At 31.3% G+C, this 21,231-nt stretch overlaps 2 protein-coding genes across 7 annotated transcripts; one reads left to right on the forward strand and one right to left on the reverse strand.

The window, feature by feature from the left end:
- Positions 1 to 61: 61 nt before the first annotated feature.
- On the reverse strand, positions 62 to 5,282 carry LOC21392687 (beta-glucosidase BoGH3B). Of its 2 annotated transcripts, none has more exons than XM_024166598.1 (10): positions 5,181 to 5,282; positions 4,806 to 5,046; positions 4,354 to 4,558; positions 4,115 to 4,205; positions 3,851 to 3,996; positions 2,138 to 2,381; positions 1,913 to 2,017; positions 1,594 to 1,776; positions 1,281 to 1,485; positions 62 to 645 (listed from the first exon to the last, which is right to left on the reverse strand). In XM_024166598.1, exons 2-10 carry the CDS (start codon positions 5,023 to 5,025, stop codon positions 164 to 166), a joined length of 1,881 nt encoding a protein of 626 aa, XP_024022366.1. In that variant the 5' UTR covers positions 5,026 to 5,046; positions 5,181 to 5,282; the 3' UTR covers positions 62 to 163. The 2 variants fall into 2 exon arrangements, with proteins under 2 accessions (XP_024022366.1, XP_024022367.1); XM_024166599.1 differs by having other exon boundaries at positions 5,177 to 5,282.
- Positions 5,283 to 16,542: 11,260 nt separating this feature from the next.
- LOC21411168 (pentatricopeptide repeat-containing protein At1g62720) lies at positions 16,543 to 19,993 on the forward strand. 5 transcript variants are annotated; one of them, XM_024166611.1, is made up of 4 exons: positions 16,543 to 17,527; positions 17,672 to 17,923; positions 19,589 to 19,749; positions 19,834 to 19,993. In XM_024166611.1, exons 1-4 carry the CDS (start codon positions 16,661 to 16,663, stop codon positions 19,967 to 19,969), a joined length of 1,416 nt encoding a protein of 471 aa, XP_024022379.1. In that variant the 5' UTR covers positions 16,543 to 16,660; the 3' UTR covers positions 19,970 to 19,993. The 5 variants fall into 5 exon arrangements, with proteins under 5 accessions (XP_024022379.1, XP_024022380.1, XP_024022381.1 ...); XM_024166612.1 differs by having other exon boundaries at positions 19,589 to 19,708; positions 19,834 to 19,988; XM_024166613.1 differs by lacking the exon at positions 19,834 to 19,993 and adding an exon at positions 19,208 to 19,319 and having other exon boundaries at positions 19,589 to 19,657.
- Positions 19,994 to 21,231: the final 1,238 nt, after the last annotated feature.

Consider the following 21,231-nt stretch of genomic DNA (forward strand, 5'->3'; position numbering starts at 1 on the left):
AGTTGGATACATATTTCCATGAAGTTCAACTACATTCAATCTGAAATATATATATATCCAGTAGCACAACAATGATGAACATAAATAAAAGCTCTTCACGGAAAAGGGGAAGGGGGAAAAATTGGATTCAATGTCGTATCTAAGTTTGGGATATGTTGATTTTCTACTGGTTAGGCTCAGTAGTTAAACCAAACCCGAATGGAAATAGGGGATCATAATGTGGATCGCCAACATTCATGGGAAGCTGGTTGACGGTTTTGAACCATGTCCTTGCAAGCTTGCCTGTGAATCCATAGTCACCAAACAGAACGTCGGCAACACCTTGGCCTTCAGTTCCTGGGAGCCATGCTGCAACAAGCGCTTCAACGGTGGAAACATAGGGCTGGATTACAACAGGGCGGCCGGTAACAACAATGAGGACGCATTTTACAGCTCCACAAACGTTCTTGATAGTGCTTGGACCAGGTTCAGCTATTGTCAGGTTCAAACTATCACCAAATGTTTCCGAAAATGGAGGCTCACCGATGACAACGATGGCATAGGAGAAGTTGTTCGATTTGACAAAGTTAGCATCAGGATTCTGGCTGTAGACAACTTGGGTGGTAGGATCAACAGTGTTTTTCACTGCCTTGAGGATTGTGGTACCTGTATATGAAGATAGCTTATTAACAAATATAATGTAATAACTGACTTTGATCATGGTATCCCCATAGTAAAACGTTAGATTCTTCATTTTAGCAGTAGCGGAGCCACTTATAGTTGAGTGCCCCACTCAACTTTTGAAATTTCAATTTTTAAACAATTTTTTAGAAAAATTTCAGTTGTTCCCCCCTATTATGAAAAAATTATATTTGTTCCTCCACCCAATAATTGAAATTTATAACGATGTCCCTATCTAATTACAAATTCTCTATTTTTTTGTCCGTAGCGTCCCTATTGACAATATATTCTTGCTTCGCCACTGCATGTCAGTGCTTCATTTTCCTGGCATCCCACCAATACGAAGAACCACATTATTCACAGAAGCAAGATTACACTAGTATAAAACTATAAAAAGATTCTGCCATTTAGCACCTTGCAAGTATGAGCCAGGGTTCTTAAGCTACTCTAATTTGCATTTTTCTAGGAAGTTCCAATAAAAGATTCAACGTGACACAATTTGGTTTTATGCAGAGATATGCGCGTATGGTATGCGCATTTGTAGTGTTGTGTATACAACTAAAACATTTCTCCAAGTCATGGATTGAAAGTAATGGTTACTGAGTAAAACTAGAACATACCAGCTGTGATATCATTTCCACCAACGCCCTGCCATGTAATTGTCCAGCCTCCACATTGATAGCCTAAGTTGTCTGCATGACTTCCGGCAACTAGTATCTTGGTCGCTTTCTTGGGAAGGGGAAGTAATGGCTTATCAGCCGATTTCCCATTCTTTAGCAGTACAAGTGACTTTCTAACAGCTTCTCTTGCCAATTCCCTATGTTCCTGTAAAAACGTTTCGTCCGATTCACAAAGGCAAAAATTTAAGCATGTTATAATATGAAGACAGAAATAATACTTCTGATTATAAATGATAAATCCGAAGCAACAGACCTTATGGCCAAGCTGGTTGACCAGGCTGAGATCAGCAAGCGGGTTCTCAAAGAGACCCATGATGAATTTAACCCTCAAGATCCTCTTAACTGCATCATCAATCCTGCTCATCGGGATGATATTGTTTTTCACTTGGTAGGTTAGCTTATCAATAAAATCTGTAAAGTTATAGGGAACCATTATCTGCAAAAATAACAGATAAAACTTGTGTCAACCAGAGGATCAAATAAGTTTCCAACTTAGCATTAATATTCAAAATTTAATTATTAGCGAAGGTAAGTATGACATGAGTGTACAATGTAACCGAGTTTTGACTAACCACGTCAATTCCAGCACTAACTCCAGCTTGAACCGAATAGGAATAGTTACTACCAGGAGGGGAAGTAATTCTGTCAATACCCTGCCAATCCGATATGACAAAACCCTGACACAACCAAAAAAAAAAAAAGTTACATGCCTAGCATCTCCATTATTTGTCAAGTACAAGGAAATTAAAATTGGGTTTTTAAACAACTTATTTAAATGATATCTGCTTTATTTTTACCCTGAATTTGAGTTTGTTCTTGAGAAATCCAGTAACTAGATCGCGGTTTGCGTGCATCCTTTTCCCGTTCCAGCTTGAGTACGACACCATAACTGTTGCAACACCTTTTCTAATGGAGTCTACGTATGCAGGCATGTGAATGTCAAGCAATCCTTTCCAGCTTATTAGAGTGTTGTTCTCATTGATGCCCTTGTTCGTTCCACCGTCTCCCACAAAGTGCTTCACACAGGCTGCAACCTTTGTTCTAGCCAAATAATACAGAACTCATCAGTTCCAGCTTGCCATTTGCTAAGCTTCTTGTCAAATGCATTTCAAAAATAATTCCCAGTATAACAAGACTTCAAAAGTGAAGAGGACTAGTCTAAGAGTATATTATAATCTCCTATTTTTAATTGAATCGGAAAACCAATCTTATTATTAAATCTAGAGTCTTTTCCACATTTCAAACTAGGCCACCAGGAAAAACACAAACACATTTTATTTTTACAAACACTGTATTAGGAACCCAACAATCTCTCTAACACAGATAGATGAGCAAGAGTAATGAATCTTTATTCGACAAAACTGATAAATCTCTAAAACAGTACAAGACTTCAAAAGTGAAGAGGACTAGTCTAAGAGTATATTATAATCTCCTATTTTTAAGTGAATCGGAAAACCAATCTTATTATTAAATCTAGAGTCTTTTCCACATTTCAAACTAGGCCACCAGGAAAAACACAAACACATTTTATTTTTACAAACACTGTATTAGGAACCCAACAATCTCTAACACAGATAGATGAGCAAGAGTAATGAATCTTTATTCGACAAAACTGATAAATCTCTAAAACAGTACAAGAACCCTAGCTCGGTGGTATTCGTGAGACCACTCCCCCTAATCTTGGTTTCCCAAGCCCCAAAACAATTCCAAATCACCCACAATTCAGAAATGACCCACCTAACACTCCTAACCCTTTTTTATACTATTGATTGCCTTCTAACCAATTGCTAACAATGACCCTCTAGTCAATCATGCTCTTTAACTAACCGCTAATTACCAAATCTATTACTCAGTATACACAATGTCAAATGCCTGCATAAGGAGATCCACACCCTTCATTCCATATTTCCATTTTTTTATTTTTAAAAATAAAAAACAAAGATTAAAATAAATAAAGCGCAAGTTACCAAGCAGAATCCTTCAATTAGATTTTTTGTTTTATGATATTTTAAACCAACGTCGGCAGATCAACATATCAAACCAATGAATGGAGCTCATGTTCATGTTTTGGATGACCAACTGGGCCCAAGTGAAGCCTACCATCAGAAAGATATCTTGAACCCCCAGAATCATAAAAAGAGATAGTTCTTATACAATAGAAACCATTTAATAATGGTTGTCATAAAGTGGAACAGATGGGCCACCTCTAAGGCATGAAAGAAAACGTGATAGCTACAATGTCCAAATATCTTATGCTTGCATCTTATGAATGTGAAGCAAAAAAGCAGTCATCCCTGAGAGTTATATGAAAAAAGCTAAACTTTAAACTTTGCAGTGGTTTTCAGAATATGCTAGCTGATGGCATCATCACAGAAAAGCACAAACTTTTCTCAGCCCAAGTTGGTCCAATCATAATCTTAAGCTGTGATTGATGTGAATAAGTCTCAAACAAAATCTAACCCAAAAAGGTAACTAATAGGCAAATGGGTTATAATCAGTAAGGCTCTTACTTTCCACCAACAAAAGGAACACCTTTTCGAGAGTTAGCAGGGAGATCTCCTTGCAAACCAGGAATAATCTCAGTCATCATCTGAACAATCTTGTGGTCCTCGCTATAGCTTTCGTAGCACCGACCCCATCTCGGATCTCTGCAGACCTGCAAAAACACTCATGGATAGATATCAATTATCAAGTCAATATTGATTCAAGGCGGCCTTTTCGAAATCGAAAAAAAAAAAAAAAAATTTCATATGCGTTGCTGATTTTTCAATTACCGCAATACATGGAGCAAAGGTATAAGGAATTCCTGTAGCTCGAACTTCAAGAGCAGTTGCTTCTCCAATCTTCTTGATAAGCTTAGGATCTCTAACAGACACAAACCCAAAAATAGAATGAACAAAACAAAAGCACAAAAAGAAACAAGTACGTCATATATTTGGCTAATGACTGAATTCCAATGTTTTGAAAGCTTAGTAATGAAAAAAAAAAAAAAAAATTCTTAATATCTGCTTGCCTGGTAACTCCTAGAGCAACATTGTGGGGGAAAATGGTGGCATTGTAAACATTGTTGTTGCCATGAATGGCATCAATACCATAAAGCATTGGAATCCCAAGACGAGTGGACAAAGATCCCTTTTGGAGCCCATTCACCAGATTCACCCAAGTTTCAGCCGAAGCTTTTGGAGCTGGCACACTCCCTCCTCCACTCAGTACACTCCCTAAATATTAGAAATAAAAAAAATTAAAAACAAAAAACCCTTTTACAATACAAGAATTTTATATCCAAATATGGTCTATTGACACAATATGAGAACGTTAATCACATGAAAAGAGGTTTTTTTTTTTTTTTTCCTCTTTAAAGACCCATTTACAATATCCAAATATTGTCAATGGACACAATATGAGAACTTTAATCACATGAAAATAGAGTTTTTTAAAAAAAATTATAAAAAAATCTTTGGTTACCAATGAGGTACTTCTTCATGACTTCTGGGGTTGCCACTCCCCGCTCAATCTGGACCATTTGGCCGATCTTCTCTTCAAGTGTCATTCTACTGAAAAGGTCATTGATTCTCACATTCAGTGGCTGTTTTGGGTCTTTGTATTTCAAGTATTCTGCTTCTGTCCCAGCTACTAAGCAGCTCAACAGCAGAAAACACAAAATGGGTATTGCTAATCTCCCCATATCAGACCCCAAAATCAGAATCTGCACGTAAAATGGAGTTCGCAGAAGATTAAACGCGCACATTTTGAGTTTTTGCCAAGAAGAAGAAGAAGAAAAAAAAGCAGAGATCGTAAAATCTTGAAAACCCCAGATAAATAAATAAATAACATACTAACGTGAGAGGCTGAAGATAAGAGATTGAAGACTTGAGAATGGAATATTTGTTTTGTATCCCTCAACTCCCTCTTGTGTTTGAGAAGAGCTTTGCAGAGCACTCTGAGAACATGATAATGGAACTGGATTGCCAACTATATATTGATGTTTGGAAACTTAGCACCATCTAATTTTATTTTTATTAATATTTTTTTCTACTGAGAACTGTTCTTTTGTTTTTTTTTTCTTTAAAATATATTAATGACATTTAAAGATAATGTTTATTTTTTGTATTTATTTATGATTTTCTCTACTCAAAATAATAATTTTCTTTCATAAAAAATACATCATAAAATAAAAATAATTTTGAATATTTATTTTTTGTATTCATTTATGATTTTCTCTACTCAGAATAATAATTTTCTTTCATAAAAAATACATCATAAAATAAAAATAATTTTAAATTATAATTTAAATACATAAATACGTTCACAAAAATATTGATGCTGGAATGTGTTCAGGTGGGTCCATTTACAGGTTTGTCGTTTTTCGGGATTCGGTGATTGCTACTTTAGCTATAATATCTCCGACCTTTTTGACACGCCTCGAAGTCGCAACTAGCAACTCGCAACGGATATTTTGTACGTCTTTTTAAAAATAAATAAATAAATAAGGGTGTATTTAAGGTAGAAAGGCTCTTTTGCTCAAGCGATAGTAAATGTGTTTTAAGAAGGGGTTTAGTTGAAGGATTCAAATTATAATTTGAATTATGATTTATAATTTATTATAATATTTTTTTTATAAAAAATACACGTAGGTCCGTTTAGTATAAGGATTGAAATCATGGTGATTTGAGTCTTTTGATTTAGAATCATGATTTATGATTTGAATTATGATTCAGAATGATTAGAACCTTCGTTTGGATGTGTATATACATGATTTTGATTCTAATCTGAAATGTGATTCGAATCAGTATTTGGTTGTCTTGTTTTCTGAATTTGAAATGAATCATGACCAAAATAATGTAATTTAAAAAATTATGTAATAAATATAATTCGTTACATGTAATTTAAAAAATATATATAATTCGTTATATAATTAAAAAAATGAAGTACTAAAAAAAAAATTATGCAAATAATTTAACTCAAAATTATTACAAACTAAGTGAGAAATAAATGGAAAAAATGTGAATGAAATTATATAACAAGCCAAGCATATATTAAAAATGTGAGAAATATTATATTGCTAACCAAACTACTAAAAAAGAAAATAACAACATTATCTACAATTCTACATCCATGTACACCTTTGTTAAAAAGTCACTCTGCAAATGATAGTGCTGAGATGCGGAAAAGGCCACAAGGATTAACTGCTTTAAGCACAGTGAAATTACTGTACAAAGACTGAAGTCTTGGGCTGAATCAGAGGGGTCCTGATTCAAAAATCAGGACCCAAAAAATGAACCTTAACTCAAGTCCATGACTCCAATCCATACGACACCAAACATGTTTTCAACACATGATTTTAATCTTGTCCTGGATCCTCAAACCAAACGGGCCCGTAAATCGAAAATAGTTCTAATCACATGATTCTAATCCATGAACCAAACGTCTTCTAAACGTTTTTTACTGTTGGATTTAAAGTATAAGCACTTCTACAGGTTTGTAAATTTTTAATATAAATATACATGAATTTAATAATTAAAAAATTAATTCAATTCGTAATCCGAGATGTGCAGATAAGTTTTTTTTTTTTTTTTATGTTATTGATGATGCTTAATAGTGATGGTATCTTGTTGTTTTTTTTAAAAAAATAGAATGATATTTCTTCATTTTTGTAGGAGAAAAATGTGATATTTCTTCTATCCATTCACTATGGTGAGAGAAGACAAGTTTATCAAGATTCATCGCCTTTAGTGTCGAACTTTTTTTTCTTGGTAACTGAAATTTGTGGACTCCCAAGAACTTCTTCAACTAAGACCTCGTTTATTTTACAGTTTAAAATTTAAGTTTTGTTACAATAAAAAGCTCTAAAAAATAATCACATTTAACTTTTATGCTACAATAAAACGCTCTCACATACTGTCACATTTCAACTCGAATCATTAAACTAAACGGCCCTTAAATTGAAGTTGGCGTTCTTATAAACGTCATAGCATATTTTACAGAGAGTTTTTCTGGTGGGTCATCCTACTGATAAGATTATTTTTCTAACTATTAGTTCTTATTAAAATTAAATTATGTTAAAAAATATGCATAACAAAAAGTTTTTAATGTAGATCTAACGATTAAAAATAACTTAAAAAAATAAAACTATCAATAATTTTATTTTTCTGATCTTACAAGAAAAACTACTTATTTTGTATAAATATAAAAGAGATTCGTTTTTGTACATGTAAATGAAAAAGATTTGTTTGCATTAACTTTCAAATTACACCTCACCAATAAGAGGTAGAGAATTGATAAGGGCTCATTTTATTTATACATTTAAATTTATGATTCTTAATTTTAACATTTAAATTTTAAATTTTTATGGAAAAAAAATATTATAACATAATTAAAATTATAGATTTAAATGTACGAAATACATGAGCCTTTAAAGTTTACATAACTCCCGTGTTTGAATTGCTCATTAAAAAAAAAGATTTATTATTATAAAAAAAATTTAAAAAGATTCTCACGCGCAACTGTATTATAGTGGATTTTTTTAAACGTATCCATCCATACATACCTCTAAAGAAGAACGGGTTTTTTTTTTTGAGGTTTTGAACGAAATAGTTTTTTTTTTTTTTTGAGAAAGTAACCAGGTGGGGTTGGACTAACTGACGCCTCGTTCATTTCGCGGATTTGAGTTTTCAGTTCTATATTTTTACAGTTAAAAGTTATCAGAAAATGTCACATCTAACTTTTCTGCTACAGTGAAAAGCTCTAAAAAAAAATCAGGCGTCGCATGCCAATTGGTTGCTCGCTTAAGTAGACGTGGCAAGTTTTGATTAGTTCACACAAATTACAGGCCACGTGCCAGCATGCATAAGAGGAGAGAAACGAGCTCACGAAAGAATGCAATGCAGAATCCCGCATAGCTCAGATAGTGGCCGACTGCAGCTGTCATGTGTCACCTTTGATTGGTTGAAGGAGAAAGTGGCGGGGCCCGCCTGCTACGCCAACTGACACGCTTCTCCCCTTTCACCCCCTGGACGCGTGTCACTTTGCGCGTGTAGGTCATACGCCAATATGAGTTGTTGGAATTTTTTATTCGACGGCTCAAAATATTTTCATGGTTATTTTTTATTATTATTTGTTATTATTTATTTATTTTTTTTGAATTGATTATATTGTCTATTTTAGCACCTGTATCAAATTTTTAATACTACTCACATAAAAATACTTTCAATAATAAAATGAAATTAAACAAACATATAATAAAATAAACTAAAATTGCACCAATGTAAAAAAAAAAAAAAAATTTAAACAAAATAAAATAGATTAATTTAAAACATAACAAAATAAGTTAAAACTTTTTCCTTTATTTTTGCTTAAGATTTTTTCCCTGATATTATTTTCATTTCTTTTATGTCTTATTTTTTTTTATTTTTTTAAAACCAATTTATAAAGCTGTTGTTTTAAATTAATCTCATGCGCGTAGCGCATGTTTAACACTAAAACTATACAAAGACTAAAAAAAGAGTGTTGATTTGTTGTCTGATTTTGTTCGTTTTAATACCGTATTGCTTTAAATTTTTTATCCTGCTCAGATAAAATACCATAAATAATTAGAATGAAAAATATAATTAAATAAAAATAAGTTAAAATATAATAAAACCACACTGAATTAAATAACAAACACAATAAACAAAATAAAATAAAATTAATTTAAAACACAAAAAAATAAGTTATAATTTTTTATCCGTCGTTTACTTCAAATATTTTCATGCTTTTACTTTCATTGGTTTTGTGTCTTCTGTTTTTTTTTTTTTTTTAAACAATTTGTATAGCAATTATTTTATATGAAACACTCCGCCCAAGATAAAGCTAGTTTTAGAAACATTAGGAAGCTCGTGAAATCTTTAAAAAATTAATAATAATAAATTTGGTAGTGCTCGTGAAAATAAGATTTTTTTTACTCACTTTGATTAATTTAGATAAAAAAAATTATAATCCGTATCTTGTCTTTTATTTTCCCTTCCCTATTTTGGTACTATTAAAATAATATTTTTTCCTGGGATACTATTTTGTTACTTTTGGTACTATTAATACTTTGCCAGTTTAAAATATATTATCTGAGTAGTCAAAGCATAAAAATTTATGTGACGTTTGATAAGAGGATTCGTACTCTGATTCAAATCATGATTCATGGTTCGCTATAATATTTTTTTCATATAAAATACACATAAATCGAAAATGATTATAATCTCATGATTTTAATCCACAAACCAAACGTCTCATTAAGGTTTCGTCCCACTCGTTTAAGGGACGAATTGCTTCATCCTAAAGACAAGCACCTATTGTCACTTTTATATGTATAAGATAAGATAAGATAATATGTGATATATTGCATATGATTCATGGTTCGCTATAATATTTTTTTCATATAAAATACACATAAATCGAAAATGATTATAATCTCATGATTTTAATCCACGAACCAAACGTCTCATTAAGGTTTCGTCCCACTCGTTTAAGGGACGAATTGCTTCATCCTAAAGACAAGCACCTATTGTCACTTTTATATGTATAAGATAAGATAAGATAATATGTGATATATTGCAATCGATAAATGTCAAAATTTAAGAAGAGAATACTTAAATAATTTTTAACGCAAGATGCTTTAATTTCTACATATTTCATTCTTTTAAACTATAATAATAAAGACTAATTACATAACTAGACATTTAATACACAGGATTGATAATATAAATATACGGCTTTAATTTTATTTTATCAATTTATCCTTTTGTTTTTAAAAGTTATAAACACTTTTTAGGGAAAAAAATTGCAGATGATTTTTGAATTTGAAAAAAAAGTTTCAATTTTATCTCTCTCATATTTTCTGAACAAATTAACAAAGCAAAAAAGATAAGAATATCCTTAGACAAATAACCATGTGTGTGCTTAATCTATTGTATAGATTTTGTTAAAAAGTCATTTTTTTTTTTTTTACAGTAGGAGGGAGTTGTGGGGGGTTGGGTTTTGTATTATGTATTGCCTTTTAAATCATAGAGCACATTTTTAGGAAAAAAAATTAAATATATTTTTTAAATTTAAATCTTACATCTGTAGTTTAAAAAATATAGAGAAAAGGTTAAAACTATGAAAAAGTGCAAACAAAATAAAAATTGGGGATATTTTCATTCTTATTGGTGCTAATTATACGTTAATGTGTACGTTTTTCTACTGAAAAGCAAAAAATAAAAAAAATAAAAAAACGCACGCGTACCATAACGTGGGGACATATCATTGACGTGCGGAAAGTTTCTAATCCCAAAGTCCGAACTTTGAATTTGTTAAAATATTACCGTTGCTCTATAATATCTATTCATCAAACATTGTACGATGCTGAATTTTTCTGTTTTTTTCTTTTTTTTTTTTATAAAAAATGCTGAATTTTTCTATTTTTATTTCTTTTTAGAGAAATTTTATAATACACATAACGTATCAATAAATTAATTTTTTTAACCGTTAGATTTACATATTTTTTTACTTTTACGTATATTATACAGATCTAACGGACAAAAAACTTAACTTAGGCATACAATGGTAATAATGTGTTGTTGAAGTTGTATGTTTTGGGGTTTTATGAAGCTTTTAGAGAAATTAGTTTTCAGTTGAAAAGAAAGAGTTTTTTGGTGTTCCATTATTTTTAAAAATACTCATAGTCTCTATTTTTTTATCATTAAATTTAATTAAAATCACGTTAAATTATAAAAATATACAAAATACTGACATTCTCAAAAATAAAAAATAAAACACTGAAGAAAGTCCATGAAAAGAAAAAGGAAATAGCTACTTGTTTTAGCTCTTTTTTTTTTTTTTTTTGTTTTTTGTCTTTTTTTTTTTTTTTTGTTGGCTGGGTTCTTAAAATATCAAATCAAAACGCTCAATTGTGTAACTCTTATTTCCTAGCATTAATCAATTTGAGTGTCACATCAATGCACAGCTAGAAATTATTAATACCGCACCAACCGAGTAGCAAATTTGAAAATGTCGACATAAAGGCTTATTATATTGGCAAAAGTTTGGAAAAAATATAAAATAAAATACCTGTCGTCCAACAAAGATACGGTGCACTTTTCCAAAAGGCCTTTGAATTTTGATATGAGACGGTTGTTAATAAATTAATTAAATGAGATTTAGCTTCTTTTTTTTTTTTTTTTTTTTCTAAACCCAGTTTTTTAATGAGGGTTTTTAAGTGCCGACAAACTGGCGCCCATCCGTACTTCAGTAAATAAAACGTCAAAGATATTTTAAAAAAATAAAGAGATACCTTCTCTATACGTTATGATACCTTAATATATTAATAGGTTAAATTTTTTTGATAGGTCTAATTTATTATTAGTGTCAATTTTTAACCGTTGAATCATGTCAAACTCACATTAAATTAAAAAAGAATACAAAATATATTATTTTTTATACAAATTTAACGGTTAAAAATAAAGAACTACTAGTAATTTATTTGTTCTAATCATAGAAAAACTTCCAAAACAAAAAAATTCAAAGATAATAACCAAACTAATTTATCTATACATAATAATAAGGCATAAAAACGCCTATTGTAGCGGAGCTAGAGTATTTCGACCAAAACGCGTATTCGGTTGAAATGCGCGTGTATTATCTTGACTTGGTTCTAATTTCTCTCTCTCTCTCTCTCTCTTAAGAATACCGAGTTCGGTTCTTCTCCTACCCATATCAAATAAAACATGCTAAGACAAATTTTCTTCATGTAAAATCTGTTTTATTTAGATCATAAAAATCGCATGGTTTTATGAAACTATGTCCGTAACCAATCCTATTTTTGATAGGAACAATTGATAATTGAATCTAATTTGTTATATTATTTTCATATCCGTAGTAGTGCGCCTGACTCTAAGTTGTTCAAAAATAGTGGTGTTGAGTTTCTCAACTCTTTACCTCAGGATTAGTCATTTCTATTTCTCAATGGAGGACAAGGGAAGGGATATAACCCAAGTTTTAGTTGAAACTTGTGTTTTGATCCCACTCTTTGTTTTTCTTTTTTCCTTTCTCTTTTGTTTTTTCTTTTGCTTTCCTCCCCTAAAAGATTAAGGCCGTGTTTAGAATTGATTCTGTTTTTATTTTTCACGTTTTTTGAGAAAGAAAAAATGAAAATATTTTCAAAACGGCGTTTGGTACAATAAAGACAACAAACGGAAATGAAAATGATTTTTTAGTTTAGTGTAAAATGAGAGAAAAATGAAAAATGACTTTTAGTCGTTTTTCATTTTTTATTTTCGTTTTCTTTTCTCTTGAGCACAGAGAGAGAAAGAGATATATTAATGGGTTTTTTTACACTGAAAATAATCTATTGATAAAACTACCAAACGCATTTTCAAAAATAATTTATGTATGAGATTGAAAACGTTTTCATTTTCATACAAAAAATAAAATTATTTTAGAACGAGTTTTAAACGTGCCCTAAATCTTTCCTTTTGGGTTTTCTTTCTTTCCATATTTTCTTTTTCCTTTTACTTTTTTTTCTGGAATTTTTATTTTTCCTTCTTGCCCATTTTTTTTAACTTTTTTCCTCTCATTTCCCATGAATAAAGTATTTTTTTGTCCGAATGTGATCTTATTTAGATATTTCTTTCCGGTGGTACTATGAAATATTATTACGCAAAAGATTATTCTCACAATTCTTTTGGAACGCCTCACTAAAATAATTCTCTATATATACGCCCCTACTTGAATATTTTATTTTTTCATGATCTTCTCAACCATTATTTTTTTTATAAATGTCATTTTTCTAATTTGCACGTGTTGCATTATTTTTCTCTTATGTGTCCCTACTTCACTATTTTTTTGGGTCCTTTAGGCCTCGTTCAGTTCGTAGATTTAAGTTTTTAATTCGAGTTAAGATGTGATTTTATGTGAGAGCTTTTCACTGTAGCAAAAATAGTTAAATGTGACTTTTTATGAGAATTTTTAACTGTAGCAAAATTGAAATTAAAAACTCGAATTGGTGAAATGAACGATGCCTTAATCTATCCATATATTAAAAGTGTTCTTTGCCATTACAACTAAAACGGTAACGTTTTGATTGAAATGACAACCCTTCTCCTTTTTCAGTTCATTCCTTTTATTATTTTTTTTATTTTTACCTTCAAATTTATTTATTTTTTATTTTATTTTTACCTTTTTTTTTTACTTTTTGTCTTGAAATTTTATTTTTTCATTTTATTTTTTTACCTTAAAATTTATTTATTTCTTCATTTTAGTCTTTGTTAGCCTTTTTTTTTTTTACCCTGAATAATATATTTTTTTCGTTTTGATTACTTACTTACTAACTTATTTATTTCTATATATAAAAATGTATGACACTTCTCCACGTTTAGTTGAATGGCACCCCCTTTTTTTTTTTTTTTCTTTTTAAAGTCTTTTTTTATATTTTGTTTACTCTAAAACTTATTTCTTTTTCATTTTACAAGACGTTTGGTTGGATGATTCAAACCATGTGATTCAAATTATTTTCGATTTACGTGAATTTTTTATGAGAAAAAATACTGTAGCGAACCATGAATCATGATTCGAATCAGGGAACGAATCCCTCTACCAAACATCCTCGGTCTTTTTTTGACCTTTTTTTGTCTTCAAATTTTATTTTATTTTTTTATTTTGGTTCTTATTGTTCTAAAATCTATTCATTTCTTCATTCTGGTCATTTTTTAATATTTTATTTATTTTTACCCTGGAAATTTTATTTTTTCGTTTTGGTTCTTTTTTGTTCTAAAACTATTTATTTCTTTCCTTTTACCCAAAACTATTTATTTCTTCATTTTGGTCATCTTTTTTACTTTTTTTTTTGTTTTGTCATGAAATTTCTTGTCTGTTTGGAATCCATTCTGAAAACGTTTTTCCCGTTTTTCGATGAGAAAAAATAGAAATCATCTGAGAATTGCGTTTGGAGCAATCTTCAACCAAAAATAAACTGAAAACGTTTTTGACCTTTCTCACAAAATCACGCAATTTCTGAAAACGAATTTGAGTCGTTTTCCTTTTCCCGTTTTCATTTTCTCCTCACTATTTGCTCGAACCTCACCAAATCTAAACCTTTTTCTCATGATTAACACTGTTCGTAACAAGTTGTCTCGGCTGGCCAAAAGCGTCAAAGTCTTCATTGACGGCGGCCAAAAGTGAATGCATGCCTTGAGAAATGATCTCGGCCGCCGATTTCCAAACGGAGCTTCTGATGTCGTCGATCGCTTGGCTGACCGATTCGAGTGACTCCTGAGTGACGGTGGTGCCGATCTCGAGTGACACCGGGAGGTCCTTGACGGCGCATGAGGAGGCGTCGCTGATCACCGCCGTCTCCATCCTCATGTCGGATCCAAACTCATCGAGATCCTTGCGGTAGGCGGGTCAGAGTCAGAAGGCTCCAAGGGTTCGTCGGTGAAGACGGACTTGAAGAAATCCATTAAAGGAGAAAAGATGGATTGAAGAAATCCATTGAAGGAGAAAAGATGGACTTGAAGAAATCCATTGAAGGAGAAGAGTACGCAGGGATTTTTTTTTTGGGTGAAAGAATGTTATGTGGAGAGGGAAAGAAGTGGAAATTAGGAATATAACACGAGAAGGTTCCCATGGGGAACAAAGAAAGATTTAATAAGAAAAGTTTTAGAATCAGTAGAAATGAATTACCAAATGACATTCCTGTTTTTTCTTATATCGAAAACAATCCAGAAGGTTCCCATGGGGAACAAAGAAAGATTTAATAAGAAAAGTTTTAGAATCAGTATAAATGAATTACCAAATGACATTCCTGTTTTTTCTTATATCGAAAACAATCTCATAATAAAACTACCAAATGCATTTTCAAAAATGATTTCTGTCTGAGATTGAAAACATTTTCATTTCCATTTTCATACAGATAACAAAATCATTTTAGAATGAGTTCTAAATGCACCCTTTATTTTTTTTTTCGTTTTGGTTTCTTTTGCCTTAATACTTATCTATTTCTTCATTTTGGTCATTTTTACCTCTTTTTTTAATTATTTTTTGTCTTATAGATTTATTTATTTTTTTCATTTGATTCCTTTTGCCCTAAAACTTATTTATTTCTTCATCTTAGTCATGTTTTAACCCCCTTTTTTTCTAATACTTTTTTCTATTTTGGATTTTATATTCTTATTTTATATGTTTTTAATAATGACATAGTAATTAAAACTTAACACACAGATTACTCACTACGTATATTGCAAGTAGAGTTTAAGTAGTACCACAATAGATGTGAAAAATAAATGTAGGTAATGACCCTAAGGGTTTGAGCCCTCTTTTAAAGATCAGAGAATAAAATATTACAAAAAAAACATAATTTAAGGAGAATTTTTGTAATTAATCTTAAATTTTTTATTCTCACTTTTTTATATAATAAAAAAATAATAACTAGTCAAAATTGCGCGTTTTGCGTGCATGATGGTTTAAAACAACGATTATACAAATCGTCAAAAAAAAAAGAGAAGAAGCAAAAAGAAAAGATAAAATAAGTAAAGAAAAATTGGGAAAAAATGATAATAGAAAAATTGTAGCAAATAACATATTTTACTTAACGAAAAAAGTAAATAGCATAATTTAAAATTATTTAAAGTAAATAACAGTTTAATACGTAAATTATCCATTTACTATTGGTAAAATATAATTTACATAGTAATGTTTTTTTAGTTACATGGAAAAATATCTTTTTATTAGTTGTAAACATAAAATTTATGTGACAAAATAATTTTTCTAATATTATTTACACGGTAAACTGTTATTTACTTCAAATGGTTTTAAAATTTACTATTTACTTAGAAGGATTTTGGGTCAACTCCACAAATGGTCTCTAAAGTTTACACTTAATCATATTTTAGTCATTGAGTTTTCATATGTCACACTGATAATCTCTAAAGTTTTAATTGGTTAATTTTAGTCATTATATCAACTAGATGTTAAAATTTAATACAATCCGTATAAATTAGAATCTAAAATTAAAAACAGTTAAAATTTTAGGTCGTCTTAATTATTTTATATTGTTTTAGCCTTTAATGTTTTTAATTTAAAGTCTATAATATTTATAAATTTCATTACATATTTAACATTAAATTAATAGAATAAAATTTTAAGAACTACTAATTTAAGGATTAAAATGAGATTTGAGGCTAAACTTTAACGACTTTAACCTAACGATTTTCTTTGAATCTCGTTCTCCAAATGCAAAACTGTCATGAATTCGGAAGCTCTTTGGAGCTCTCCAATTCAACAGCCAAAATCACCAACATTCGCTTCTGACGTCGGAGATGAAAACCAAAAGTCTGACGAAACGAACTCCTGGTAATCCTTCTTTCCTTTCTCTCTTCGGAATTTTCACAACCCGTTTTCGTTCTTACGCTTCTAGAGTATATAGCGGTGAAAATTCTGTTGCCCATTTGGAGAAATTGATCCAAACACGGTGTAAATCTAGAAACCTAACAGTAGAAGAAGCTCTGGGTTACTTCAATTCCATGATTCAAATGCGACCCATGCCTTCTATTTGGGCTCTAAATCAATTGCTTGGCTCACTTTCCAACATGAAACGTTGTTCAACTGTTGTTTATGTGTATAGAGAGATAATGGGTTGTGATCATTTTAGCCCTGAGGTCGGTACTTTGAGTATTGTTATCAAATGTCTGTGTTGTTTGGACAAAGTAAACTTGGGTTTCTGTGTTTTCGCAACTATGATTAAAACCGGCCTTAAGCCGGATGCTCGTACAATGAGTACTCTGCTTCACGGGCTTTGCAAGGAAGGCTCGATGGTCGTGGCGATGGATTTGTTTAATCGAATAGTAGAGGAGGAACACTTGTGTAATGAAATCACTTACGCGACTATGATTAATGGGCTCTGTAACGTTGGAGAAACTTGGAAGGCGCTCGAGCTGCTTAAGCGGATGCGCCGAGATAAGAGGGTTAAACCCACTGTAGAGTGTTTTAGTCCAATCTTGAAGGGTCTTTATAAGAAAGGACGAATAGACGAGGCCTTGAGCTTGTTTCGAAATATGATCAACCTTGGTGTTGTGCCTAATGTTGTTGCTTTGACTTATATGATTCATGGGTTAAGCAGGCTGGGTCGGTCTGAGGACGCCAAAAGATTGCTGCTTGACATGCTTGATAGTGGTGTCCCGCCTAATGTACGTATCTACACCTCGGTAATTCATTCTCTTTGCAAGGAAGAGAAATTTCAGGAAGCTATTTCACTATTTGAAATGATGCTTAGAAAAGATATACAGCCTGATGTTTTGACATTCAATTCTTTGATTTCTACTTTGTGCAAGTGTGGTCGATGGAAAGAAGCGATACAATTCTTAGAAAACATGACTAGTTATGGAATCTCTCCAAATATTGCTACATTCAATTGTATCTTGGATGCTCAGTGCAAGGAAGGGAGAACCACAGAGGCACTTTATCTCGCGGAAGTGATGATAGAGAAAGGTTTATTTCTTGCTGCCATCGCCAACAACTCTTTGCATGATGGATTGTACCATTCAAGTAAATCGGAAGAAGCTAAGAGATTGTTTGATATTATGGTGAGCAAGACATTTTTTCCTAATATTGTAACTCTGAACATAGTTATGAATGCTCTGTGCAATGAAGGTTTGATGGACAAAGCTCAAAAATTGTTTGAGTCGATGATTGAACATGGTAAAGAGGTTAATACAATAACTCACAACACCTTGATTAAGGGATACTGTCGTCAAGGTGAAGTGGATAAAGGAAAAGACATCTTTGATCAGATGGTAGTAACGGGTGTCCTTCCTAATACCATTTCATATAACACCTTAGCTAATGGTTATGTAAAGGTCAAAAGAATAGATGCAGCGATCATGCTTCTCAAGGACATGATCCGGAAAGGATTACTCCCTAATGATGTAACACTTGATGTTTTGAAAAGTATTCATGCTTATAGGCTTGAGGCGTCCTTACAATAATTCTCAATGAGGTGAGATCAAGAACTGTCTACAATGCTACAAATTAATTTGTATTTTACTTTTGAAGGATTAGGCCTGATCTGTTTTCAAGAATATTAGACTGTACAAAGATCGAGTTTGACCTGCTTTTATGTTCTAGTCTAACAATGCTTTGATCATTACTTTGATAAAATTAAATATAGAAAGCGGCACATAATTGAGCAGGAGTTTTATATTTATGCATGTACATGTAGTTTTTGCTGAATAAGAATAAGGCATGACCAGATTAAAGACAGAGAGAGAAAGAGATAGAGAAGAAGAGAAGGTTTATCATTCCTTTTTCCCAGTGGGTGCAGTAGGAATTTAGGGAAAAAGAATAGATAGATTAAAGACAGAGAGAGAAAGAGATAGAGAAGAAGAGAAGGTCTATCATTCCTTTTTCCCAGTGGGTGCAGTAGGAATTTAGGGAAAAAGAATAAGGATTTAGAGAGAATAGAGTACAATAGAGAGGAAATCTGTATATTCAGTAACAATCATCAATAAAACACAAATAGTAAGTCTATTTATAGTTGCAATAAACCTAATAATAACCAAACTCAAATCTGCCTGTTCTTTTGTATGAGCGACACGTCTTATGCGCAATTCTCATCTTTCCTTTTTTATTCAACCATGCATAGTGAGAACCAAGGTTAAAGTTGAACACTGGGGGTAAACACCATTATATTCCTACTTTTACATTTGAATGTACCGTGAATTTCATTGTTTTGAATGGATTTGTTTATTGATGAAATCAATATACATCTGGGATCCCTTCCATTCGGTTCTCAACAATCTTATGTTATTTGATGAGTACTGGATATTTACACCTCTTTGGTTTGTACTTGTGTGTCGGAACCATATTAGGTATTTTCAAAGATGCACTCTCTGGAGGAAAAAAAAAAAAAAAAAACAGAGCACACTGTTGGGGACTGCTGTTGCTGGTCACAGAACAAAAGCTCTATTGTGATGGAATTGGGTGTGCTATATTTCCAATCCCGTGTTCATATATGTATATATTTGTGTATGCGTATCTGTATATGTCTATCTATGTGTGCTTGTATTTTTTGCAGGTTGCGCATTCTTGATAAGCTCAGTTGCTGAATGCTTCTTTTTTTTTTTTTTTTTTTTTTTTTTCAATCGTCTTGTATTTGTGCATATCTATCTAAAAAGATTTGGCAAAACCTAAATATGTTTTTTTTTTTTCTTGTATTCCAAATATTGAGCTATCATGTTATTTTTCAACAGCTGCCTGATTATTCAATGGAATTGGCAAGTGTCAATGCCGTTTTCAAACGCCGCAATCTGCCCCGTAGCCTTTTCAGGAGCATCGCAAGAGCAATGACGGACTTGGCCATGAAAGGAAAAGTAAGAAATGGATTGCCTATAGCGTCACCATGCAGTGGAGAGTTGGTTCTCTTTTCGGCCACCATCTTTTATCATTTTTTGCTTGTGCCTTGATCTCGATGCTTCAAAATTCCTTTGAATTTCAGGTTCAGCTGTGGCATTGGCTCTTACGTGGCCGTGACGCGTATCATGCAAGTTTATTCGCCATTGGATAGTTTATTCGACATTAAGATATATTCTTTCAAAGGTCAAGTTTCCAGAAATGTTACAACTGAAAAATGATTTCAAGTATGCCCCTTCTTTGCAGAGAAATTTAACCAGCAAAAAACCAATATCATTGCAAGGTTTGTGGTTCTTATACGTCACATGAAAGAATATATCTTAAAATTAAGTAACTTGCAAATTTTAAAATTATTTGAAGTAAAAAACAGTTTATCATGTAAATAATTTATTTATAATTGGTAGAAAATAATTTACGTGAAAAAAATCTTTTTACTAACCGTAAAAAGAAAATTTAAGTAAAAAATGTCATTTTTCAATGAAGTTGGTAACATATTTGTAAGGCCTTTTATATACTTTTATACCTACGCCCAAGACATCAATTTCTATTTCACAAGTTGTTTTGCATCGAAAATACAAAAATTATTGACTTAAATACTTGAAAATTAATAATATCTAATTCTATAATTTTCTCATATATTATAATAATTCTCTCATTTAACAAAATTAAAAATGTTATTATTAAAGTAACATTATTTTATTTATATCACTATTGTAAATTTATCTTATGCCATTAATAACCTATATGTTATCTTTTCATAATCTAAAAGTTATTTTTCGTAATCAGCAGATTTATCTTTCGTAACTTACATGTTATCTTTTCATAATTTGTAAGGTTATTTTTCGTAACCTTCAGGTTATTTTCTATGGTGGCCTTAAAATTTTATTTCAAATAATGGTTAAACTTGTGCTCCTTTGCAATTTTATTTTTCATAATGAATCATCCCTAAGTCCAATTCTTTGGCCTAAAGCTCTTGTGCTCTTTTGCAATTTTATTTTTCATAATGAATCATCCAAGAGAAAACCCTATACTCTCGTGTGTTCTTTCATTTTCTTTTATTTTCCTTCTCATTAACTACTATTTCATACGTGTGGCTTGGTTCGTGGTAAAGTGGTCATGAGAGTTTATTTGTCACGCGAAATTCAACCGTTCATGATGTTCAAAGGTTTGGGGCCATCATTTGTTAAAATTATAGGCTCGTTTAGTTCGTTGATTCGAGTTTTTAATTTGAGTTGAGATGTAATTTTATGTGAGAACTTTTTACTGTAGTAAAAAAATTAAATATGACTATTTTTGAGAGCTTTTTATTGTAATAAAATTTGAATTCTAAACTCAAGACCTACTTAACAAGAAGGTTTTATTAAGAAAAGAACTTCCCGAAATTTGTATTATTTGTAAAATGTTGGAACAATCAGAAACGACCCTTTTAAATTCTAAACTCAAGACTTACTTAACAAGAAGGTTTTATTAAGAAAAGAACTTC

This window comes from Morus notabilis, unplaced genomic scaffold, assembly GCF_000414095.1.
Source record: "Morus notabilis unplaced genomic scaffold, ASM41409v2 Scaffold1604, whole genome shotgun sequence".
Taxonomy (NCBI): Eukaryota; Viridiplantae; Streptophyta; class Magnoliopsida; order Rosales; family Moraceae; genus Morus; species Morus notabilis.